At 39.5% G+C, this 27,358-nt stretch overlaps 1 protein-coding gene across 2 annotated transcripts in view; it reads right to left on the bottom strand.

Annotated features, from left to right (window-relative positions):
• CREB5 (cAMP responsive element binding protein 5) overlaps positions 1 to 20,945 on the bottom strand; it is a 217,246-nt gene extending 196,301 nt beyond the window's left edge. For both annotated transcript variants that reach the window (XR_007378239.1, XM_048951683.1), the window contains exons 1-3: positions 20,853 to 20,945; positions 11,671 to 11,742; positions 8,531 to 8,624 (exon numbers count right to left, since the gene is read on the bottom strand). Coding sequence is in view for 1 of the 2 variants with exons in the window: in XM_048951683.1 (XP_048807640.1) it covers positions 8,531 to 8,624; positions 11,671 to 11,742; positions 20,853 to 20,858 (172 nt within the window). In the remaining variant the exon portion in view is untranslated. The remainder of the gene's footprint in view (positions 1 to 8,530; positions 8,625 to 11,670; positions 11,743 to 20,852) is intronic.
• Between the last annotated feature and the right edge of the window lie 6,413 nt (positions 20,946 to 27,358).

The raw sequence follows: 27,358 nt of genomic DNA, 5'->3' as shown, positions 1-27,358 counted from the left end.
TGCTTAAGCAATGACTTTGGCTGGTCCTTGTCCATTAAATGAAAAGTCAAGCCCAAACTTGGGAACTATCGTCTCTTCAAAGACCAGCTCTGAGGCAACACCATTCATTCTGGGGCAAGTTCTTTGCTACTGCACATCAGCATCCTCCCAGAACTACAGTACAGAACCACATTAACAAAACCTTCTCTTGCGTGGCACTTTCTTTTTCTCACTTCCATGTTCCAGCTCAAACTGCTTTGGAGTACCTAATTTTATGGAAAGACTGAACTGTCTTGAAAAATCAACTTCTGCATACTCATAGACAACTACTCTATTGTCTGAAACTCATTCTTTAAAGAAGGAAAACTGTGTCATACTAATCCCATTGCCTATACCGGGCCAATTCTGACCTCAGAAGAAAGCATCCCACTTCAGCTGAACTCTGGAAGAAAAATTTAGTATCTTGCACCTAGCTAAGTTCAATTTAGATCCAGTATTTCACCATGACAGGGAATAGTTACCAGACACAATAAACATCACATGATCAGAATAGAAACACACAGCAAACCCTAAACAAAAAGCAGCAAAAAATGAATGCATTCGAGAAGAAATGCAGTTTCCACTTGAAAAATAAGCAATTGGAATCCATCTTCTGCCCCAAAAAGCCACAGTGAAGCTGATTTCTACCTGTAGAAGGCATAGTTCTACAGGCTTGACTTTCTTAAGTAATATACGGGCTAGCACATGGGTTTGCATTTATATTTTTGATGGAACAAACTGAGATAACACAAAAGGCAAATCCTTAATGTTAAAATTCTGGTTTATTTCTTTTGGCTTGAGCATTATACTTGTGAGCGTAAAGGAAACAAAACTCAAGTGTTTGGGAATGTGCACGTATTTATCTATTAGTTTTCACAGTTTTTTGATTACTGTATTACCAGGCAGAAGCACAAGACTTTCCAAGAATCTCACAAGAACTCAGCATAAGAGGCCAAGTCAATGAGTTGCTGACACTATGGAGCCTGAGGGCACTTGCCACTGTACAGGTCCATACCCTAAACAAGAAGTGCCAAACTGTTCTCTGGGAGTAACCTTACTGATCTCAGTACAGTTTCACCAGGAATACCTTTGGACTATGGACTGCAATTTGCAGTGGAAGTGAAGTGTACTGAAAAGAAGGAGAGATAAACCAAGTATTACTTTAGCAAAAAAAACATGACTACCTTGTAGAAAAATATAAAAATAATCTTTGCCAAGTCTGACATAAAAGGCACGTAGATATTTGAATGTGAGGCAAATACATGAAACATCTTATTTTTAGAAGTGGCATATTCATATCAAATAAGCAAGGTATCATTTTCATGACTGAGATGAGAAACCAGGGTTTCACAATAAACAAGCCAATAGCACCACATTCATCAAAACTAAAAATCCTAAGTTTCTCTGTAGTTGCTTGAATCCAGATATACAGACATATATACATAATTTTTTCTGTGTGACGAAGGGGAAGGAGGTGCAGGGTATCTACCTTACCATGAATAAGGTCTCGTTTTTTCTCATCAAGATGTACAGTTGTTCAAGAAATCAGGAATTACTTTAATAGATTACATCAGCAAATTAATGGGTAACAAGTTGATTATAAGGCATGTGTAACAGAAACCAATATAATTGTTTTTGGTCTGTTCAGCATCTATTCTATAAATGTAAGACAGAAAGAAAAAAGTTCTCCATTAAATAAATAATTTTAACAGTGAAAACAAACCATCCAGAGAAAACATACGAAGGCTTCATATTGCTTTCTTCTATGTGCAGGAAGAGTGTGTCTTCTGTATCACAAGCAGACTGAGATAATCTGCTCTGTTTTGTTATCTGCAGTGGGCTACACCCAGTCTTATCAATTAACTGCTTCATTATCTAAAAGCATTAAAGCTGGTAGTTGAACTACATTATTTAGATCACCAACATATTGACATGGTAATCTTCAATGACTACATCAGTCTTCCTGTACAGTCGCTGTAGCTTCTATGATTCAAAAATCAGACTGGCAAGAATTCTAAATGTGATTTTATTAAAACAGACTGTCCCTCTTTCCTCTCCTCTCTGTCAAGAGAGGGAAAAAAATACCATGAAAGTACCATCATTAACTCCAGCCACAAAGCCTCCTGGAAGACAGCTCAGCGAGATATAAACCAAGAGACAACTTTCTGCTTTGTTCATCCTTCAGCATCTGTAGAAACCAGAAGTCCATGAAACCTCTGTGTTTGTACGACAGCAAAACTGATGAGGATCCAGACTTTAAAGCATCAAGACTTTATTTTGCACAATAATTATACTGCATCCACTTATTTCAAGACCTCACATCTACCAAACCCATTGGACTTTGTTTGCTCCTACCACAACTATTCAGCCCCTGGAAAACAAGCTCTTCCTTAGGTGATGGAAGAATTTGCAGAAGAGTTTACTCAACACTACAATTACCCTTAAGCACAAATTAGGTGCGCCCTCATGTTTTAATTGGGAAGAATATTACAAAGGAGACCCTAGCATAAGTTACACATTCAGGTCTCCTAGAATTAATAAAATATTCCTAATTCTCAGCACTTAAAAATGCATTAATAGTTCCAACAGCTTGTGCCTGACCTCACTGTTCCCTGTTTGGTACAAACAAACCTTTTGTTGCTATCACTAGCGCCCACAACTATTGAAGGCTCACTGAGAACAGGGCTCTGATTTGTTGTAATTCAGCAAGTGGATGTGCCAGACCCATCTGGACTAAAACTCAGACATAGCTAGCACTACACTCAGCATTCCTGCTGAGGACATGCATTACTGTACAAAGCTGTCCTGCACGCACAGTGTTATCCACACAGGCCTGACTTTCAATGGCCCAAACTGCATTTTTAACTGAGAGCATCTTGGGATTTGGCTCACTCAGGGTTAACCCTAGATATCCAGCTGCTAAATTGACTGGCCATCCCAATCAGGTCCCATTGTTTAAACAAAAGTCTTTCCATCCCAAGCTGCTGCCAGCAATCATTTCCTTGTCTTTCAGGTTTCTCATCTACCTAAATGTGCCATCAGCCCATTACTTAGCAAGTTAATTCTATCTAGCCTTTACCACTAGCTTAAACACAGAACCCATCCTGCTTCAAACTGGGCAATAAATATTTTGTTCAGCCTATTACTCAGATGAACCATCAGCCTCTCTAATAACGTAATCATAGACAGAAAAGCTGCAAGAAACAAAGTTTAAATAAGCCCAAAAAGTGTAAGTAGATACATAGAAGTGTTAATGTAAGACCAGGAGGTCTAGTCTATGCAGATCCCAGGGTAACCTATGCCTTCTTAAAGCAGAAAGGTCAGCAATCAGATTTTGACTTTAACTTCACACACAGAATATATTTGGGCTGCTGAACATTTTGAAAAATATGTCTTCAGTGTTTGGAGCGATGCATCTTTGTTCTCTGAGCACACTGAATGTATACACTGTAAGGCAATAGGAAATTTTTACTTAGTAAAGAAAAAGAATCCTTCAGGTATTCACTATGTTTGTCTGTGTGGTTGAGTCTGTGTGCATGTGTGTGTTGGTTGATTTGTTTTCATTTTAATTACCAAGATAACAGCCTCAGAAAGGACACTCAGTCTCAATATTTTACTTTCAAAATAACAGCCTTTCTAAGTACCATCCCAGGAAATGCCATGTTAGTTTGCAGCATATAGTTCATTTAAATCATCAAGTAAATCATCATTTTGTAAAACCATCAAATCCCAGAATTCTACCTCTCAAAGCATGAATGAAAACTTTAAAACATGATATCCACTAACAAAAGAACTGAAGAACCAAAAGGAAAGCTATGTGAAACAAGCTTTGATTTGAAAGATAAGAAAAAAAAGAAGAAAAAGAAGAAAAAAAAAAAAAAGGAAAAAGAAAAACTTCGAAAGTTCAGAGTTTGTATTGAACATTAAACTACTGCAAACATTATTCATCCTCAATAAAAGCAATCTAACAGCACAGCTCCAAAGTGTAACTTGATTCTTCATCTTTTAAAAAAAAATGTTTAGTCTGATGTGCAGTAATAACAGCCATTTGGCTTGTTCAGCTGTGGGCTTTGTTGAAGTTATATACTTACCCATGTTATACTTTCACACAATGATAACAAAGTCTGACTAACAGCACTAGCAATGAAATTTGAAGGGCTGCCCATCAAGCAGCAACAAGGAAAGACTAATGTCCTGAGAAATTCAGTAAAGTTTCTTCATTGATGCAGCAAACTACCACCCAAGTGTACTAAGAAGCTCAAGGTCATGAGACATCAAGTAAGTGACAAGTACAAGAGTAGAAGAGGAAGAAGTGGGCCCAGGTGCACCTGGCCAAACTACCCTCACAGTAGAAGGCTCCCCATGAACTTTACTGCTAAAAGATAAACTATTTAAAGTGCTGATTGGACTTTCTGTCAAGGTGCACATAACATGTACAGCGTGTCTTCAATCTTTTCTCAGAGCTTGCTCATGTGAGTTTTTGAAGAAAAAAGTGCAACTGACATTTCATTGTTAGGCAAAGTGAGGGACAAAGAAGAGTACAAGCAATCAAATGAAACTATATTTCCTTACATCCAATCATTTTGCACTCTACTACATTCATTCTAGATAAACCTCCCCACGTAAATCACAATGAGAAAGAAGATGAGTTGATCAAGGAAGACATAAATTACCTCACTGGCATGGGCATTACCTGGAAAAGTAATACATTTGCACTGCCTTTGGCATACCCTCTTTTTTATCTAGAGATTGATTGTGTTTGACTGTGTACAGTGGGCTTTACTACCAAAAGCTCAGAAATAAAACAAAGTTTCCATACAGGTAAACCTAGCCTACATCTGGTAGCAGCATTTTGAGGGAGACCTTCTCCTCCACAAAGGTGGTAGGGTTTCAGACCCTTCTAAAATTTGATATGTAGGGAATCTCAGTGTCCTTCCCTCCCAAAGTTCAGTCCCACACAGCTGCCAGAACTTACCTGGAGGGAACAATCTGTCACCAGGCATTAATATTTCAAAAACAAAAAAGCTTTGACATGCACATCAAACTACAGAGTTTCAAAGCAATGTAAAGTGCAGTTAGCACAACAGCAAAGATGATGTCTATTTCAGTCAACCTAACTACAAAGTTTCCTACAGGAATGACTAACCTAGAAAAGTTACACAAGATATTCCATGTTAACTTGAACAGCTCTCCTTTGGCTAATAAAGCTGCAAGTGGAAACTGTCCATGGCTCTCACTACAGCAAGGTTGTAAAATAAAATGCACACAAGAAGGAATAATAAATAACATTACTTTTTTTTTTTTTTTTTCCTGTCTTTTTAAATGAACATCAAATTATCCAACAGAAGAATCTCTTGACTATAATGAAATGCCTCTTAAGGACCTTCTATCCATTTATAACATCAGAGAACATAAATCTGTTTTAACTGTGGTAAGGGTGATGGAGCACTGGAACAGGCTGCTCAGAGAAGTTGTGAAATCTTCTTCTATGGAGATATTCAAAGATCCATCAGGACACCCATCTGTGTGACCTATTGTAGGGTATCTGCTTTAGAAGAGGAGTTGAACTCAATGATCTCTTGAGGTCCTTTCCAACCTCTGCAATTCTGTGATTCTGTGTGATTCTGTCCATGTACTTGAAGTTTCTGAATTAGTTCAAAAATTGCCAGATACCATAAAATTTGTTCTTCAGCCAGCAAAAACTTCAAAGAATTGAAGTAAATGTAGTGGAGCTATTTGATAACATAGTGAGCTCTTTGCTAAACACACCAAATGAGTCAAAATAGAATCAATAATTTCAATTAGGTCATGGAAATGTTTTTATTAAATGCTGACTCCACCTACAGAACAATATCTACCTTTATATATAGCTCATAATTTTAACTTTCACTTGCAAATCAATATTCCAGATCTTAACAGATTTTACATAAGAAACATGTTCCTACTTCCTGAATCATATTTTGTTTGGTTTGCATGCTGTGCTGGTACAAGATCAAGCACCCCTCAAGGTTTTTTAGTATATATTGCCAATAATGGTTCTGATAAGATGTGCTTAGTGCATACTAAGTATCACTGATATGAGATTAACCATCAGAATGGGTGATGAACTACGTCTTGAAGCACAGACGATAATGTAATGGCTATCTGAAAGCATGCAGCCCATTATTTTGTATGCACTAATTACGTACAAATTTTTTTCACATTCTTTCTGAAATAATGAATGGAATCAAACACGAAGTGCCACGTTAAATTATAGTACACAACTGGGGAAAAAAAAAGAAGAGACTCACTTCTACACAGCTTAAAAAGGGAAGAAATAAAAAAAGAAAAGCAGCATCAGTTAGTAATGCTGCATCTTGCTTATTATAGGGCAATTGCTGCTGCAGTTCTTTGAAATTACTAATGGCAGAAAATTTAAAGAAAAAAAAAGAAATAATAAAATAGAATGAGCAAAACTGGAAAAAAAAAGAAAAAAGAAAAAAAAAAAACACCAGGAAGATGAAGGCAAATGTTTAAGAAAGATGCCTGTTTCTTTTTTCCCCATATAATTGTTCCCCATTAATTGTTCACTACGCAATCTAAGAATAAAACATCTTAAACTTTAAGGTATGTAGATTTCCCCGGGGTTTAGGTGGGTAACAAAACAAACATTTTTCAGTGTCTCTCTGGAGAGAGGAGGTCTGCAATGCTTCGATACCAAGGACTGCATAATGACGAACAAATCCACCAAGAGAACAAAAAAAAAAGCCATACACAAAGTATCAAGTTGCTGACATATTTGCCATAATCTCTGAGAACACATATAGCTTTTCACTCTCATTATTACAGAGGATATTCATACACAAAGCACAAACAATACATCCCTCAGAAACAATCTGTAGCCAAAATGGTCACAAAATTCTGCACTTGTACATACTTAGTTAGCTGTCTGCATGTAAAGGGCCCTCACTATTGGTAGCAGTGGCGTAAACCAGTTCATGCATTTTGCCTTGGAAAGCAATCCATTGGAAGGAGCAGAATCACAGAAGTTACCAAACATAAATGGAACTACTCTACTCAGGGGACCAAATATACTCTTTAGAAACTGCCCTAGAGCACAACTCTTGCCAAACAAAGTTCTAACAAAACTAAGCACTTTCACAGAGCGAACGTGTTCACAGTACAGATGTTTTCAAGCAGTTTCACTGCCAGAGGACACTGTCTAGTGCAAGAGCAGCACTTTCTCATTCGTGCTGCCAACCAAACACAGGATTCTGTGGGCACAACTGCTATGCACCTGCTGCACAAGCCCTGCTCTTCCATGTGCTGAGTTCTGGTTCATAGTAATCTTAGTCCACTATGGCATCTTCAAGAATAAGGAAAAAGCTAAAATCTGTTTGGGATTAGTTCTCTGATTTCTCACAGGTACCTAAAGTCCCCAGCAAAATCCAAATCAAATATTTGCAAACCATCACTAGTGAACTATAATTTTCATAAAAATTAAGTGTTTAATCAACCAGTGAGGAAGAACCTCTTAATCATGATACAGGAGGTACCTGAAATGACAATAGATGGAGGAATTTTTGCTAAGCAGACACTCCTAGATTACGATAAGAACAATTAACCTTGAAAAACCTATTTCAAACAAGAAATTAAAAAAAAAAAAAAGGGTTAACATCCACACACACGTCCATTGCAGTCTTTCTCTACAACTACTTCAAAGCCTGACAAATCCTAATGATGTTATTCTTAAGGATTTGTTATGATAGTTCAAGGAATATACAATAGGAAAGTGAATAGGTGAGGAAAGAAATGGTAAGACTAACATTAGTTTGACCTTACCTGGCAGTTGTTGATTGTCAGCAAGCAACCACTGTGTGGTTACTCAGACCAGAATGTAAGAAAAGCACTTAAGAAGCTAATGACTGTAATTGTACGTAAACATAGTTCTGTATAACGTCTGTGTGCGATGGGGGGAAGTGATGAGAGAGAGACTTAATTCTAGGGAGAAAGAATACTGGATATTACCCCCTGATTTACCTTTCTTCAGCTGAAGGATTTACAGCTATTTACAGTGGGCAGGCCTTTATAAAGGTGATTCACATGATGTGGCCTGTTCCAGCTGCTGAAGGGAGCCTGTCAAACTTAAAATAGTGAGCCTTACAGGAACGGCACAAATGCACTTCATTAACACGCTCACTGCTGGCTTCCAGGTGACATGCACTTAAGTGCCCATATTTCATTGTCATGTTGACAAGGGAGTCACTGATAGAGCTACCAGCATGGTGGAGGTTTAACAATTTCTTTCCCTCTCTTGCCATACCTGGGGGATGGCATAAGAATGGCAGCTGTCATTTTGTCCAAAGATACACATTCTAGATTATTTTACCTCTACTTGTTGTTTCATTTGAGCTTTTTAAAACAAAAAAAAACAACAACCTCTGAGGTATTTTGCCACTAGCTCTCCAGTAGAAGTCATACTTCCAACATCATCTGAATAGTTCTCTTGACTCTTGAATTCACGTCTTCTTACCTGATAACATATTATCTGTTTTTATTGAAGGAAACTTCAAAGTCATTTCATGTTTGTGCCTGTGAATCATCAGATGATCCTCTGTTGGAAAACGCTGTCAGGCAAAAACAGAGAGAGGAAGAAAAAAAAAAAGAATTTAATTCTCTAATAAACTTTTGGCATTAGTCAGAATTTTAAAAATGAGACTTTGAAAGAAATGTATCCTGCTAGAATTGTGTCCAAATGGCACAAGAACAGCCACAGACAATTTGTAAATGTGAGCGTAAGTAACAAACATCAGTACTCTCCTTAGAAATATATTTGAAGAAGTTCTCACTGGAGTTACAAACAGCAAGGGTTCACATATTTGCTTGAAAATGTAGCAAGATCAAGTTTGGGTTTTAAGGGTCTGGGACACAGGCTCCACTACCAGAGCTTCACAAGTCACCACACGCCTGAGGAACTGTGATAACTGCTATTGTGTATGCCTTTAGCCCACGGCAAATGCAAAGTAATGAGCGCATCTTAAATCACTTCACTGGATTTTTCTGCTTTTGTGTCTTTCTGCAACCTATCTCCTGAACTCCTATGAATAGTCACAAAAGCCAGCTCTTCCCTACCTAGAAACATTCAGGCAAAAATGTTTCTTTATTTGTGGAAAACCAATACACTGACATCAAACTGTTGGTGCAAAGGTGCTCAATACCTTACAATTATTGGTGATCCTTCACAATAGTAAATTATCTTCCTCCCCTTTGTCACGCAGAGAAGTGCTCTGTTTTTTTATGCTATTAATAGCTGTACTAATAGGTTCTGACAGCAGAATTTTACAACAAACAGCTCATTTTGACCAAGACAAAGGAGAGAAAGCTTGAAAAGATGTTGGAACACTTGAATACATAGTTTGCTAAGTTAAAATTCAGTAAAGTTTCCTTCACTAAGTGAATCTGCAGAACTACTGTAGTAGTTTTAACAGAGTTAGTTCAGGACTAGTAAAGACCAAGAGGTGTTTCACCATAGCTTGGGAAAAAAAAAAATACATACATACATACATATATAGATAGATAGATAGATATGCACACACGTGTGTGTCTAAGCTATATTATATATTAAAAGCAGATTTTTAAAGCAACAGGTACATAGTGACTGTCAAAAACTAGCAATGACAGAGTTAAAGTGACATAAGTCTGTAAATACAGTATATATTCTTGGCTAAGTGACTTTGCTTGTGGCTATGGTATAAATAGTTGCAGTAGAATACACCTTCTGAGACTTTAAGCCCACAGACAAAGCAACATAAGTAATGGAAATGAGTTCCCTGGAAAAAAAAAAAAAAAATCCCCAAGACCTTTTCCTCACTGTGAAATCCTGGTTCATTGCTTACTCATCTGGAAGAAATGCAGCACTAGAAATTTATGTTAAGAACAAACGGAATTTATGAAAGACTTTGCTCAATGAAATTGTGAGACAAAAAATAAAGTATTTCCCTTCATGGAACACCATGCTTTGTCTCCAGAGTGAAAGCAGCCAAGCTTAAAGAGGGCTTTGTGTGAATGAGGAGAAGCTATTCCTCCAGCCCAGGTTCTTGTGTCTTTTTTTGTAAACTACTTTCTTATGCAGAACATCAACATCCTCGGACAGGCATCCACACTCACTGGTGGAGAAGCCATCAGGCATCTTGCTACAAAACACACTTGTGTCAATTCCACATTCACGGCAATCAGAGATCATGCTTTGGAGTGGGAACTTAAACCTTAATGCCTTCCCAAATTGCAATTGCATACAACAAAATAGTGTCTCTGAGCACATAAATGAGTTTGTTGGGAGGATTAGCTCCCCACCACTGACTGAAAACACTTAAGTCCACTGATTTGAGTGGAAGTTTGTTCTGGAATTCAACAAAAAGTTCAATTTTGACCGTAAGACTCAGATGTTATTATACTATCTCTGTGAGAGAATAGTCCAGTGGAAGCTTAACTTTGGCTGTGCAGGGCTGAAGGCACAAGTCCTTGGTCAGAGGGACAATCAGAAAGATGCACTCCAGCATCTATAGAAAGGCTCCTGCTTAGACGAGCAGCAAAGCTGCTCAGCCTTCATTCTCAGAATTCTCCTTTTTCTTAGTTCAGCTGCTGACAGAAACGCCTACATTCTGGTGATACTCACACAGTACTTTGTTAGCCCATTGTTCCACCATAAGAACCTATGGGATTGTAAAAATATGAGCCAGCTGAAAACCTTAAACATAGAAGGAAATATTACCCTCATTAAGAGAGGAGGAATCTGAGAAATGGGTAAGCTAAATCACTTAAAACAGATGCATACAGGAAGCCTGTGGCAAAAGCACAAAATATGTCCTTGCCTCAAAGTTTTCCTTGCAAGCTCTTCACTAAACCAATTAGGATGGGAAGTGCCACACACGGAACTTCTTCCCTTGGCACTGAACAGGAAGAGATGATGGTATTGGTGCTGCAGAAGAAACTCTTAAGTCCAATTAAACATCTCAGCAGCTTAAATCCTTGTCACTTCAGGTTTTTTGTTTGGTTGGGTTTTTTTAAATAAAACATCTCACATTACAGGTCAGATTATATCCTCAGAAGCACATGGCAGGTTGCCAGCCAACAGGAATCCCACATGTGCGTCCTGGGGCAGAATTCATCTATAGGCTGCGCTTTCAATGGAGAATATTTAGTAGAGTAAATCTCTCAAAGATTTAAAAAAAAAAAAAAAAAAGTAGCATTGTATTTAAGAATTTAAAGACATCAGGAGAGTCTTAATATCAATATAGTATCAACATAGTATGAAATATAACATATTGCATCCACATATGAGCAGAAAAAAGACAAACGCATCTTGCTTAGTGTGTCCCCTCATACTAACCATTAAGGAATTTGCAATAGCTGGCTTGAAACATTAGGATGAGACAAGGGAAGGAACAGAAGCTTGAGAAGCGTTCTACCAACTCAGTCTTAAATCGCTGTTATGTCTGCCTTAAATATTTTTTAGTAACATCATGTGGAGCAAGGAGGAAATTGAGGGGCAGAAAGGACTTAAAAAAAAAAAACAACCCACATTATTATTAGACATGTGCTAATATATCAGGAGGCATGCAAGCCAGAGCTAGTGCTGAGGACTCAATTAATATCACCGCTGACTCCACTCACCTGTGAGCAGCCTGGGGCACTGCAGACAAAAGGCCTCTCCTGCTCCAAGTTCATCTTTGATTCCTCATAAATCTACATGTTAAAAGGGGGAAGGGGAAAGAAAGGGAACCTATGAATATATACATTCTGAACATCACGAATACATGCGATGTGCAATCTTGACAGTTTTTGTTTTCATTTCAAAGCCCCCCAAAAAAAGCAGAGCAAAGTGTCATCCTTACAGTACTGCATTTGCTAATATTTAGCAGGCTCTCTAAGTCTAAGCTCTAATTACTCCTTCCTGAGCACACATTTACTCTGAAGAAAGAAAAAAATGCTCACTAGGCTTTAGCAGCAGAAATCCCACCTCTGAGAAAAAGCATATGTTCAGTGTTGTTATTAGATAAGACCGTGTCTGCTCAGAAATATCTCGAATTAAGGGTTTTTACCTTTCCTTCTTCAGTTCCTCCTGAACAACATTAAAACCAGACGTCTAGGTTATTTCTGAGAACGAGCCCACTTTTCAAAGTTCTTTGTCCATACTGTTCAATATTAATAACTTAAATGTATTATATGCAGGGCCTGGATATGCACCAGACTAAGACGCATCAACACCCTTTAAAAGATCAACTAGGTCCTACGGAGCTCCAGAAGCTTTGATTAAAACTGCAACTTCACCATAGCAGTCACAGCCCGGTAATTAAGCTCCAAAGCCTGGGGAAGAGCCCCTGGGTCTTAAGTAAATAAGGCAGGAGGAAAGCATTTGCCCTCAGAACACAGCAATGTGGCTGATTTGGGTCAATGTTCCCAGAGTGGCCCTGACCAGCGTGAGCAAAAATCATTTCTTAGTAACAGCCTAGGACTTAAAATAAACAAATTTCTTCTTGCTGAATCTTTGGAGCCTGTTATTACAATTGGCAACGTGATTTGGAAGTAGTTGACCCACCTTACAGCACCATCTACAACTTTGGCTTTAAATCCCTTAAAATTCAGTCTTGCCATAACCACGCTTACACAAACATTAGAGTTGTGTTTGTGTGAATCTCTTGTAGAACAAAAATGAATACCCTAGTAGAGAAGCAGAATTTGATCCTAAGGGAACAAAAATGTGCAGTACAAGAACTGAAATTATTCTATTTTGCCATCAATTTCTAAAATCAGTGTGTCACTTCAGATTATCAGGAATATTTTAACCACACTTAATCTTAATTTTAGGTAGACTTTATTTCCAAGAGCAAACAATAAATGCACTGTTAACTCAAATGTCAGCCCAGACCTGTAATTACAGTGATTATCTTCAGTAATGTAAGTTTTTTGTAGAAACAAAACTTTTAGATGATGACCATTTCCTTTTCAATATAGTTTACTCCAGTGAACAGCATTGGACTAAGAGTGTATTTCCTACCTATGGCCAAAAAAAGAAAAGGAAGGCAACAGAGCTTCCTTTACCACCTTCACTGACTCCCATTCCTGTTTCATTTCACCTTTAACCTCCACAAGGATCCCACCCCTCAAGGTGCTGATTAGCACCAACTGGTTTTCTTGATACAAACATCTCCACTAAATCCTGGCCTGAGACAGACGATTCATTGCACCAAATGCAGTCAGGTGGTAAGAAAGACCCCAGCTCAGCTATCCAGCTACACCAGGCTAGAACTGAAGTTGCTACAATTGTACCTGATTTACTCCCTTAAAATTATTCATATCCTGTTTTGATTTAACTTACATCTCCGTTAAACTGAAATAGGACACTCATAATCAGAAATGAAAGAGCGTGTTTACATCAAGACTTACATTAAAATAACTTAAAGTGTTAAATTTCTGCTAATTTCAGTTATTTCAGTTCCAGTCTGTGTATAGACAGGCTCTTCTGAGGTGAAGCAATAAAAATTCTCTGAATTAATGCTATCCTGCCTGAGAGAAACAGCAAGCAGAGAGATAACTGACTAAACAAACAAACCCCCACAAAAACAAAAACAAAACCCCAGCTAGTTTGATTTTTAAATCCACCTCTATTTATGGTATGTGACCCTGCAATGTTGTCTTTCCTAAAGACCTTTTCACAGAATAAAAAGGAAAAAAAGGCTTTATCTGAGATCTCAATTACTCCTGCAACTGAAGCTCTGCCAAATGTTTATGTTACCTCTTCCTCCCCTCCTCAGGGGACAGTGACAACTGCATTTTCAATAGCAGAACAATGGATGGTACTTAGAGAAAACAGAGAACAACAATTCTGGTCCCAAGCGTCCGAGTGAATTTTAATATGTTGCCATAAATTATTTGGATTTTGTTTTCTAATTGAGTACTGAACATGTAAGACTTCCCTGCTCTCTTTGAGCACTGCGACTTAATCCCTAAATCCATAAGTACATACAATTATATAATTACCAGGGTTATCTAGGTAGACAATATGGGACAAGCACCAAAGCAATACATGGTGCACATCAGCATCCAGAATGTTGGAATTGACTGAGGAAAACATGGACTTGGATTTTATCCCCAGTACTCTGAGAAAGTGTCAGATCCAACATCAAGTAATTGTTCACAACAAATGTATGAGCAACTGCTGGTTCCCCAGAATCGCTCTTTGCAGACTATTTTAGAGGCTAGCATTAAGAAAAAGATAACAAAATAAATAATCCAGAATGGCCCTACCATGTGTGCCCTCCGGGATACTGCCTTGTGTGACGTGATCCATAAAACAAGTTACCAGATAGTGCGATGCCCTCAAGTCAAGTTGCACTATGCAGAATTCATATTCATATCTAATGCCATCACTGTAGTTGTGGCTGTAATCACATTGAATCACTTAGAAGAATAAATGAGTGAAAGAAGCTGCCTGCTGCCTTTAGAGAAAGCGTGCAGGGCCACACAACGCAAGTTTCCTTCTGTACAGCCTTGCAGGTGGTTCAGCATGTACGAAGGAAATCACGCAAGCAATGGCAACATATCTACTGCACCTAATAAAAATAAATCACGGCAACCTTTCCATCTAAATTAAGGTGCTTATTAACCTTCAGGGTCTTAAATATTCAAGTTACACTCACGCACCTTCCACAGTACTCACTTGACTGCCACAATGAATGCACACAAAGAATATCAGGCAAATCTGTGATGACTGAAAAGGTTAAGAATTGCCCTGCCTTATTTTTATTCATGTTATTGATAATTCAGCCTATTTCAACTGCACGGCCTCTTCAAAGAGTTACAAACATAAGTGAGCAATAATGTTGATTTGTCCACATTAGTCCTGGTTTTATTAACAATAGATATAGATATGAATGCTTAATGCAGCAGAAAAGGGGGTTGAATTTTAATAGAGATGTTAACAACATCTGTCAGCATTTATTGCCCTATTGTGACCATGTAAAGAGCCTTATTGGCTGAATGTAGAAGTGAGGAAATCTGCTACACTGCTGTAGCCTGCCACTCTTCTGAAACATCACCCTGCTCAGAAGCAGCTAAGGTATTCCAGCTATAAAAATAAATAAAAATATAGAAGAAACGTAGAAAGATTTCTCCAAGCCATGCCACATCTAGGAGGAAGTAAGCACTGCAGCAAGCCAACGTGTTCTTCTATTTCTTAACTTCTGCATAAGATGCTTCTAAACATTTTTATTGTAAATAATAAAGCTGAAGCCTGCAGTGAGGCGTGGAAGAAGAGAAGAAAGAAATATAAAGCAAACAGAAGAAACAAAACCACTCTCAGAGCGCAGCAACAAGTTAGATTCCTTCCCAGCAGCATCCAGGAGAAGCATGCCGTGCTCTCACACTCTTCAAGCAGAACCCCACAACTGTCCCTTCTGGATCAGAAAAATACCTCTAACAATGGACACCAAGAAAGCACACTCCTTTCTGACTCCCTCTCCCCCTTTTTAAACTCAGCAGTAATCTTATTGCCTTACTGGTAAAAACATCAAGCAGGCTTGTTTCCTGTTTCAATGTTATTCTTGAAGTGGGCTGCAGTAAGAGTCTGATTTTCATTGGGCTATTATTATTTGCAGCTGTGCGACCTTTTTAACCCTCTTTTAAAAGTGACATTTCAGCCTCCAACCTCAAGCTGTCTAAACGTTGCAAGCTTTTCAGTCCTCTGATTAACAGTGAAAAAGAACCGGTGGGGAGGTGTACTACCATGTGCCTGGTACAGGTCAGAGCACCAATCCTGTCATTTGCACGAGTGAGTAATTATGCTCATACGAGCAACCTGTTTGTTGAAATTAATCACCTGGGCACATTTGCAGGACAGGTTTCTTCAGGCTGCTGTGACCGAGGTCACCGAGATTGCCAAACACAAGCACAAAATCCTCAGCCACTATGCAGAGACATGAGCAATAAATGAAGCATCACCTATTTCTTAGGGTCATGGTCACAATGCACGAGAAGTGAGAGGAAATGTAGTTATGGTGCACTTGTGAATATCAAAGAAACCCTTGGACACATGCAGTGCTTTAAAATGCTAGTGGCAGCTCTTCAGCACAGGACTATTTACAGATAATTACAGGGTTATTGCAAATGCTATTACGACTTGTTGGTTTTGGAAGCATAGCATATGCAGGGTTAATGCCTACAGTTGCTCTCAATATGCCCTTGCATGAGCAAACCAATGTTAAGTAGCATTGTGCTGAAATGGTGCACGGTGTTTTCATCTGCATGGAGCACCCAGTGGAAGTGCTTGCTTTCTGAGGCTAGCATCATGCTTTCCACATGCACACATACAGGGCTCATTATCACAGCCCTGCCTGCTCCAGCTGCTACAACAGAGGGTCTGTCAGCATTTCCATTAGAACCCCCCCGTTTCAGAATTAAAACATTTCCAAATGGTTCTGGATGCTGGAAAGTAATTTGTGTCTGGAGTCCCCAAGAAGGCCTTTAATGTGATACACATTTGAGCTGGGGCTCAAGCCCCCACTAGTACTCCAGTGAAGTCTTTGTCATTACATTTATGACATTTATATGTGGAAAAACACTCAGCTTGGGCCTTTATTCATTTGTTTTAAAAGAGGAGAGCCCCATAAATCTTCAGGCAGAGCAGAGCACTCTCAAAAAGTGGTTGATGTGTGAATTGCCCCAACAGTGAGCCACATTGGGTTCCATCCCCATGGCTGGCAGCAGAGATCACTGTCTGTGTGGCACAGGGTGTGTTGCTGGTACTGATGTCCCCTGCCACCTGTGCTGGCCAGCAGCATGCTTCAGGATCAGCTGAAGACAGAGTACCAAAAATACTGCATTTTCAAGCTTGCATACCTCAGTTCTTTTTAAAGAGCTACTCAGTTTGTTTACTGCCTGTATGAACAAAACCCAGTGCTGGGAAGGCTTCCCAACATTCCAAAGGCTCTCCCCGTCACTCTCTCTTCCAGGTATACCCATCTGTCTCCAGACCAGAGGCAGAAGTGTTCTTGCTTTCCCACTCGGTATTTGGCCCCGTAAAACACCGTTTCTGTAATCAAGGAAAACCTAATACCTGTCTCTTGCAGATCTTCTTCTTTCTTATAAAGAGAGAATAAGTAGAACTGAGAGTAACCAAACTGAAAAGGGAAACAAAGGCAGGAAGTTTCTTCCAAAGGGAGGAAGAATGAAGTTTGAAAAACTCAAGGGTCAAGGAGCAAGGGAACTGGGAGAAAGCAGCACCCCAAAGGGGCTGGACACAGGGAGCCACCAGTGGAAATGAGATGGAGAAAGTGGAAATGAGGCCTGCAGACCACTGTGTACAAAACCAAGAAAAGAGGAAAAAAGTAAAAGGATTCTTCTGAAAAAGAAACTCAAAATAGAGAGCAGATGACCTGCTGCCTTCCCATACAACAGAGTTAGAATCCAACATTGTATTCCATCCACACAAGACAGGAACATTTGGTAGAGTGCACAATTTGTCCTCTTCACTGGATGAGATTTATCTTAAGTCTAGAGAAGATGCACAAGTTTAGATTATTAATACACATCGCCTAGGCTCTCCACATCAGTATGTGAAAACTGGCATGGATTTTCTTGGTATAGAGGATTTGCTGTTTTATGAAAATAACCATGGGGTTATTAAGCACAAGCAACAGAAGACAAAATAAAAGGAAATAAGAAAACAAAGGTGGAGAGCAAATTTTTTTTTAAAAAAAAAAGCACTTTAAGTTCATGAAAGTTATCTCAGCACAGAAATATTCCATAGGAGAAATCAGATCTTTATAGGGAAAGATATCTGTTACTTCAACTCTGCAAAAGCACTTCAAGGAATATTATGGTTCTTTTACACTCTGCAACTGACCAAGCAGGGACTGCCTCTCCTGGAAGCCTTCCAGGCTTGTAGCTTTGCAACTGTCCCCCACTGATGTCATTTGCAGAACAGGCCTAATACCTGCTTTCTCTCATTACAAGTTTGAAACAGCACAAGACCTGACTACAACCTTGCTGACAATGCAGACGCTTGCTTCATAGAACATGCAGCAGCAGCAACACGGGCTGTAGCAATATAGCCACAAACACAGGCAATACAAGGAAGAGTCACTATTTGACAATGAACATTTCACACACCAGCAGACGGAAACACCATCTATATCACTTCTCCATTTTACCTACTTTCAATTTTTCTGCTAGCTTCTTTACTGTTGGAAAAACCCAGATCTGCTAAGTAAAACCAAAATCTAAGTCTACAGATTCAACATGCCAAATGTTAAAGAAAATGTCAAGTGTCTATGGCTAGTCAATCTCACAGTCATCCCAATGTTAACAACTATCCCATTAGGTATTCAACTTAAGTGCTTATGCTAGAAGATTTAGACTGCTGTGGGTGGTGGAACAGCAAAAAGATAGAAAGGGAGAAAAATCTTAGAACAGGATTCAAAAAGACACCTTAAAAGGTCTGAAGAAAACTCTACAATCTCAAAGGTTCAACCAACCTTTGATTGGTTGTTCAGAGTAGTGATGATACCCTCTCTCTACATAAGTCATCGTCCATCTCAAATCGTCCTCCACAAAGAGGTGGAGAGAACTGCAAAAAAAACTGCAGTAACAGCAGTGGCAGGAACCTTGTTTCAAGAGACAAACACTAAGAGCTAGCGTTTTAAAGGAAAAAATGTATTTGCTCTGTTTTTTTTTTTCCTTTATGAGCAAGTCTTGGCTTCTCCCTGTTTGGGACATGGTCCCTTGAGGCACACAACATGCACATAGAAGTTAAAACCACCATTAGCTGAAATCAATATTTACCAGCAAACACAAGATTTAAAGGAGAAGATACACTCAGAGGACTCCATTCCAGACTCTTACGGACATTATTAACTGCACCTGCTCTCTCATTACTAGGTTTCAGAGGGTTACAAACTTAATGCCACTACAGTGCAATATGCGATGCCCTAGTGATTTACTAATCACTACGTACAGGATGCTTAGAATTGTATATACAGCTATTTGCCAGGAAAAAGGGGAAAAAGACGGATCAGAAAATGCATGGCTTGTCAGCCTGTCCCAATTTTCACTCCTCTCCCAAAGGTTAATAGTGTTAAGTGAAGTGGGTCCTCTGTCTTCTGCAAACCCTTTCACAAGCACAACACCATTCCCAGCACTGTGGAAGCTGCTATGCTTCTTGCCAGTAGTTCTTACACCAAGAGCTTTATTGTGGATGTACGAAAGGAAAACAGAGTCTGCAGATCAATCTCCTCAAGTTAAGATGGTTCATCATGTCTATTGCTGTGAAGTGAAATTAAAAAAAAAACAACAACACAACAATTGAGGAAAAATGCAAGTGTTATGTACTGGAGAAGATCTACAGGAAGCCTATAAAGGGCAGAAAAGGCAACTGCAACTGTGGTGAGAAATGAAGCCCGTGAAATGGAGGGTGTCAATGATGAACTCCCAGTAACATCTGGCAAATAAGCTAATCTTTTGGGACTTTCCAATGTTGGCAGATAAGCATGTTGTCTGTCCCTTCAAAGGCTGACCTCATTTCTATCCTTGGGTTAATGGCATGCAAAGCTCCATGCTACAGTTACTTTTTTCACTCTTTCCCCCTCGCCCCCCCTCCCACCCCCAACAGTTATTATAAAACACCAAACAACTTTGCCTATTGTTATAGTTTGCATACAATTTAATTAAGAGTTTTCCCTCCAGGAATAATATTGACTGAGGGTTTTGAAGGGCTGTTTTGTTTTTTAAGTATACTGTAACTGCAGTATGCTAATTGCTTTGGTTTATGATACACAAATAGATAAAAGAATTCACCTACCTTGCATGCAAATAAACACTTGGACTTCCAAAGGGAAGGAAGAAAAAAAGAAAGCATAAAAGATATCCTGGGGGAAACAATAACACAAAGCTGCTTAGCTGACTTTCATACCAGAAGCAGTTAGGGGCTTTAACACGGGCTTTGAAAATTCTGCCAGCCCAAATTCTCCTTCCATTTTATTATATAAAATAATCCTTAAACTAAAACTCTGTGCACCGAATTTTCATACTTTATAGATACAATTTTGCAATTCTGTGTATTTAAAATAATTTGAAATTAAGATCAATCTCACTTTTTACTTTTTGGCTTCATAACTAACACACAGGACAACTTAAGACTTTCATTACATAGAAAAATGAGGCCATTAATAACTCTGCTACAAGCTGTTAATTATTAACTTTCACCCTTTTATAATTAAATTTTGTAAAGCTTTTTTTTATAGTTGGTAACTTCTCTTTCTTCAAAAAGACCAAAACTCCTGAATCACGCCTCAACATTCACTGTTCTTAGTGTAAGATAAAATCCTTTGGTGTAACAAATCTCTGCTGAGAACATTGGCAGCCTGCACACCCCCTCAGGCAGCACTCGGCACAAGAAACGCTAAAAACTGAAAACTCTTCTCTACAGTCCTAACAATCAAGGGCAAGCTGATCTGCAGCACTTCAAACTCCAAATGTCCAAAACTACTTCTGGAAATCTCCACTACGTATCCCTTATCTTCAGACACTCTTAGTTTCTCACCATCCTGTAACAACATTTACTGACAGCAGCTTAACAACCAATTTCAGGCAAGTTTCATTTGGATTTAAGCTCTTAGGTATGTTTTATACAAACACAAAGATGCAGTCATCTACTGTTAAAATAAGGGCTCTTGAATTTTGTATTCAAGTTTAAGTTTTCCACCTCATCCTTATGTAGCACACATTACAGTTGGTATTACAGCTAGAAAGATTATCATGGTGAAAATGGGAAAAGAAACAAGCAGGGAAAGAACTCTCACCTGCATCCAAAATGTAGGTTCACAGAAAAGACTCCACAGAGGAGAGATCTCCAGAAAGAGACCCTTCCTAGTGGCAGACAGCCCTTAAATGGGGTCTAGGAGAGATGCAGCCAGGCTCCACCCCTTCTGGTCACACAGCTGAATCGCCTTCACCTGTGCTCTATGGCTGACTCAGTGCTTGCCTCAGGTGGTCAATCAGTGGTTCAGGCCGTGACTCAACAGCTCCCACACAAGCACAACACAACTAGACTTTAAATGGGCCATAAGGAGTAAGCAAGGATTTTCTCAAACTTATCAGTAGCTTAGAAAAAAAATACTCAAAGAAGTTGCAGATATTAAAATGAGCGCTCCTGTATTCTAGTGGCCCTTACACTCTGCCATAACAACTATAACTATGGACCAGAAGTGCAGCTTAAAAAAGTTAAGCAAAGCCTTTTTTGAGGCCAAGTATTTTAGTCTACATCTGCTGGAGGACCTGGAGGGATGTGTGCACTGCAGGTATGGCTAACAAATTAGGATCTGCTGCAGATACCATCAACAAATTGGGCCCTTCTCAGCTTGTTCTGGATGTTATCGAGATGGCATTGCCCAACCACAACTGTATGAAACATGCTTTGCTTCCCGAGGAGGATCATTCTCATTAGGAGCTAGTGATACCTGCCCAGCACGTTCCTTATGGAGGAGCTCAATGACACACATGGGCCTTCTGAGTCTGGAACAGTGGCCCCAACACAGCTCCTTGCAGTCCCCTGGGAGCTGCACATATCGCTGGGAAGGGAAGCCATGCTTATCTTTGATTTCTTCTGAAGTGTTGTTAAAGCAGAAGCCATCACCAAGGTCTGGAGTCATAAGTGAGCCATGCACAGCAGTGGTTCTGAATTGTCAACCACACTGATGCTCTCCTCCCACCTGAGGGCTGTGCCCTGGTAATTCATGCATCTGACCAGGAGAGAGGCAGCCCACAGACTGCTTGGCAGGCATCCCAAACAAAGAAAAACAAAGCAGTGTTTTGAGCTGCTCCCCCTCCCATAGACCCTCTAGCCTGGGTTTGGTGTCTATCCCAGAAGTGCCTGAACCATTGGGTCAATCAAGAGGTCTGGACCCAAGAGAAGGGTTACCACTGAAGAGAGTCCAAAAGAGGTCCTTGACTTTTTCTCATGTGTCTGCCTGCCCTGAGCACAGAAGCAGTGATCTCAACCTTCCCCACCACTTAGGTGAAAGGAAAAAGCACCCAGAGGTATTTGTGAGGTGTTCATCCCTCAAGTCCGTGACACAAACTGCACCCTACAGAACATCTGCTGCATGAAAGTGAGAAACAACAACCTGCCTGCATCCATACCCATAAGCAGCAGTTCAAGCAGCGGCATCTCAGAGAAGCCCCAAGACAGGCAGGGATGTGACCATGCTATTCAGAATCAACTGAGCAGCACCTGCCAACAGGCAAGTGCACATGCAAACAGCAGGGAATGCTCCTGACATTTCTTTCCATCCTGAAGGATGTATGTCTCAGGATGAAACTCTCCAGAAACCACCTTGAAAAAGACTGCCACACTGCATTAAAGAAAGCATCCTTTCTGGCTGGTGGATTATTGTCTCCATTAAGGAGGCAGTGCATCAAGATGAAACAATTCCCAGCCACTAATTTCTGGCAGTGACCTATTCATAACTTCAAATAAGAATACTACAATCCAGCGCACATGAAAAACTATTACTTTCCTAAAAAGAAGGAGTCAAGTTAAGGAGTAATTCTCCACAGGCTGTACATTCACAATCTGCGAACAACTCACAGCAACTTGTAACATGCTGCAAGTGTAAAGCGGTGAAATTCAAACATCCCTAAAAACCACAGATTTGTAACTTGCGCTTATGTAAATACACAGCTTTCAAGCCTCAGCCATCTTGGCCATAGCTCTTCTGGGAAAAATGAAAAAATCTTGGCTGAGATTTCCTAGAGCAAGTAGTGATATTGACTGCCTCCAGTTTTTCAGCTGTCCAATCAAAAATACTTTAAAAGGACTTCAATTTCAAGCTATGCTGCACACACCCTCTTCGCATCATATCCCTTTAGGGAATATTTATCTTAGAAAGCAAGCAAATAAGGAAAAGTCAGACACATGCACGTTATTCCGCTCATTCTTCTCTCAGGATTCTTACACAGATGTAATATTGTGTTGAAATTACAGACAAGAAGATAAAGACAACAAATTTGAAGTCTAAATTTTTTAAACAGTCTGGAGATACCCAGAATCTCACTAACTGCAGTGACCTTTAAGTGTGTTATACCTGTGGCCTCTTGTTTAAAATCCCAGCTGACATGATATATCCCAAGTCATGCTAAATTGATGGAAAAGCCAGGAAATAAACACATATGTATTTATATCCACAGTGCAACTTGTAACTGCAAGGTCATTCTTTTGGGACTGCGCTACAGATTCTGATTTCTGCATTTTTAATTAATACAATTTATCTCATTTTCAATTACTGAGAGTCATGAATAATGAATTCTCTGTATGAAAAGTTAGAATTTTTTTTTTTAAAAAAGCTACCTCAACATATAATTGCCTCAGTTTCTAAAATGAGTATTTCTTACATAAGCTGTTTTGATGGTCTAGTAAACATATGCATATATAATTCCTTAGACCTCTCGTGGAGGATGAGAAATTCACCAAGATTTATACCAGAACAGTGAAAAAATACCCTTATTTCAGAATTAATCAGAACGTGTTAACATCTTCTAATGTTATAGATAATATAATCCAGTACACAGAAAGCCTGAAGAGTCAACCCAATAATAATATTTGCATACAGCATCACCAAACTTATTACAGTTTACCTGCCTGTACAACAGACATGCTATAGGCATCTTGTATCAACTGAACAGGTCTACTTATACCTCAGAGCACCCAGTCTACAGCAGTGATCATCATCACAACATAACCATACTATTGGGGTAGCTGAATTCCTGCAAAGGCAGGTTTTATCAGTTAGCAGTATCAATGACTGCTTCCAATCAAGTGTTAATGGGTTATGGCTTTGGTGCTTGGAAATGCAGAGCACTTCTGGAAAGACACTTTCACCCTAAGAGATTAACAGATCCTCACAGTGCACCACCTGCCTCAGATCAGAGTCAGGAGCTCCTCTCAGAAAGCTGTATTACTAAAGGATTCGTCTTTCCAAGTACATGCTAATACCATGAAGGCCATTATAACCGTGTCATAATTTTCCCTGACTTACTATCCAAGTCTTTAGGCAAAAGTTAGGTTTTCTTCACAGAGAGAAATTTCTGTGAAGTTTCTATCTCTGTGAAGTTTCAGATAGTTACTACTGCTTTCACACATACTTAATTTTTCAATCAAGACCTTCCTATCCTCTTTTCTTACGGACTTCTTCTGGCAACCTCTTTTCAGTTTTCACTCCTATTTCACTGCTGAAAAAAAAGGAAATAAACTGAAGCCACAGGAAAAAAAGTACTTTGAGGATGGTGTTTGTGTTATTGTGTAAGTGTAGAATTATGGAAATATTTAGGTTTCTTTCTCAATGCACACTTTAGGCAATTTTATAATTCCATACTAGCTCTTCTGTTCACACATGTGACAAGACTGACTGCAAAATCCATTTTGCAAGAGTTGATAAGGCAATGTTAGCACAACTTCCAAACAGATAATGCAGTCCCACAACTCAGGCAGTTGAACCTCGCAGTGAGGACCCCAGTTGCAAGATGTATTAGAGAGATCAAGCCCATCACTCTACCAGATATGCCCTTATATTTGGTAGAAAGGGAGAAGGAAACAGAAATTATCAGACTACATACAGACTGGCAGTGATCCTTTCTTTCCTTCACTCCTTTTCAAAAACTCTATAGGCTGTGGTTTTTGATGGGAGACTTTACCTGTGTGATAAATCACAGTTAGTAAAATAATTATTTCTCATTTAGCTCAAATCCCCTTTGGAGGGCTTTATCAGATAGTTCCACCTGCAGATCTACAGCAAGCGAGCTAAGCTAGCAAGACCAGTTCATGGACCTCCTGATAGAGTATGAACATGAAAATGCATATGCACTATGGACTGTGATTTTACAGTAACCTTGCTAGAATATTGCAAGACTATTCATTTTGGTGTGTGAAAATCCCTTTGGTGTTTTCCAGTTAATAAGGATGAAAGGGGAAAAAAAAAAAAGAAAAAAAAAGAGAGAGAGAATAGAACATGGGAAAAAATTATAGGGCTGCACAGGCAGCCTCTAAGGAACATGGACCGAACAACCTTTGAAGTACTCAATTCTAAAATGAGCTCATATGAGAATTTTTTGAAGCAATAAAAGTGAAGCCTCAGAAACAAGTGTAAGTTACAGCCTGAAGTGCTTTATAACAGCTCCATGAACCTTCTTCCATAAAAACCAGTTGTTTAAAATAAAGTTTTACTTCGAGAGAAATGTGAACTGATATGGGAGAAGAGGGAAGATCTTATAGTTTCCCAGAGGTGTGTTGATAAATAAGGCCTACACCTTATATCAAAATCATTCCAGGGGAACTGTCCTCTGCCAACTTGAAAGGAGACATTTGTGGATGTCTCATCCCTGCATGTGCTCCAGGCCAGGCTGGATGGGGCCCTGGGCAGCCTCATCTAGCGCCTGATTTAGTGGTTGGCAACCCTGTGCACAGCAGGAGGTTTTAAGTAGATGATTTTTGAAGTCCCTTCCAACCCAATTCATTCTATGATTTTCCACCTGGGGGAAGAAGGACAATTACCAGTGTACTATCTACTTTTGCAAAAAAACTCCTGCCCCCTGGAGAGAAAGTATTTGATTTAACAACATGCCTATAGGTATGTAAAATCACACGCTAGCTTTTAAGTTCACTGCCTCCAAACATTATGCCTTGGCCAAGCATATGTCTCAGCTGTGCCACACAAAATACTATGCCTATGTACATGGCACCATGCAGAGCTGGACAGAGATACCCACGCATATGCTGGAAGAAATGGCATTGCTCCTGTGCTAAACTGCCATGCCTTTCACTACACACAAAACTCTGCTGAGGTGATGTGCTCCTTCCTACCTTACATCTGCTCACGCATATTAATTTGAGAAGTTCTGCACTGTATGATGCATACATAACAACTTGACCTCAAGCATCCTCAGCATCTCCATCTCAGTCTCTCCATAACCAGTGGAGAGAAATAGGCACATGAAAACAATGCATTTGATGCAGACATCTATGTTGCAAAGAGAGGAACTGTGAGCTATAAGTGCCACTTTCTCTCTACTAGGTCTGAAAGATGCCTGGAGGATTACCTTGGATACCACACAGATGCCTGTATGTGGTCAGAAAACCCCATTCCTCCATTCCTGAGTTACTGCAGGTGTCTGAGCTAGAGTAACACTAGCTGCCTGCTGGTACAGTGCCTTTAAACCTCTGGATGGCAATGTGCTGAAAAAAAAAAAAAGAAAGAAAAAAGGCATGACACTGTTGCAATTCATATTGTTAAAGAACAGATTAGATAGAAAGTTGGAAGTTAAGAAATTATTCAAGATCTATAACTTTTTTTTTTTTCTTTTTTTTTTCAACCAGACCATGTTTTGCTGCTGCTGGAGTAGAAGGCTGGCTTCAATATCTGCACTTGCATTCTCTTGGCACTTCCAGCCTCCGGGACTGGCTAGAATTAGCAAGGGGAAATATCCTGCACCATCCAAGGGGAAAGGAATGCTTTGCAGAGCTCACAGTGACCTGCCCGATCAAGTAAGAGGAGCCCTCCAGCGGAGTGCGGGCAGATTTTCTTCCCGTGGGCAGGGCTGCAATGCGGGATCCCGGGGTGCCTACAGGGGCAATCCAGCACAGAGACTGCGTGAACCACAGAAAACAAAGACTGCTTTCTCACCCTGCAGTTTTCCTGTCAGATAATTGCTGCAAAAGACATCACTCTAGATAGCAATAGAGCTTGTGAGCTTTTGCTCTTAATTTACAGCAGGGAGAAGTTACTTTTAAGTGTATTTAAATGATAATGTCATCAATATAACTCATACCGGGAAGTTGTAACAAATGTATAACAATTCCTATTTCTAGCCTTGTTGTTTGGCTGCAATGAGGAATCTGTAGAACCTTCCACATTTGTCCCAGATTTTGTACTCTATACATGTCAAAATTGTTATGTGGCTTCAAAGTAACCTGCAGGAGCCCTGAAAGAAACACAGCCAGGCAGCTGGAGGAGAGAAATCATCCAGCTCTGAGACTCACTTGTTCAGAGCCATTTAGAGATCTGTCCTGATTTTACAAATGAGATAAGAAGCACTGATTTTAAAATTATACAAATGCTGAGCCATTTGTTTTAGAAGATTTAGCAAAATGAACCCTTTACATTTCATTCTTCAAGTTATGAAAGACGCCATCTGGGGAAGCTGTTATGGTAGGCTGACTTCATCCTCCAAGGTAACTTTGCTTCTACTTTATTCTTAAACCCTGTAACACCCTGCAAGCCCCAAGGGCATCCCTGCAGCAGTCTTTGGAGAAAGA

Source organism: Lagopus muta, chromosome 7, assembly GCF_023343835.1.
Source record: "Lagopus muta isolate bLagMut1 chromosome 7, bLagMut1 primary, whole genome shotgun sequence".
In the NCBI taxonomy this organism is placed as follows: domain Eukaryota; kingdom Metazoa; phylum Chordata; class Aves; order Galliformes; family Phasianidae; genus Lagopus; species Lagopus muta.
Note: the sequence above shows the minus strand (reverse complement) of the source record. Positions and strands in the feature narration are given on the sequence as shown.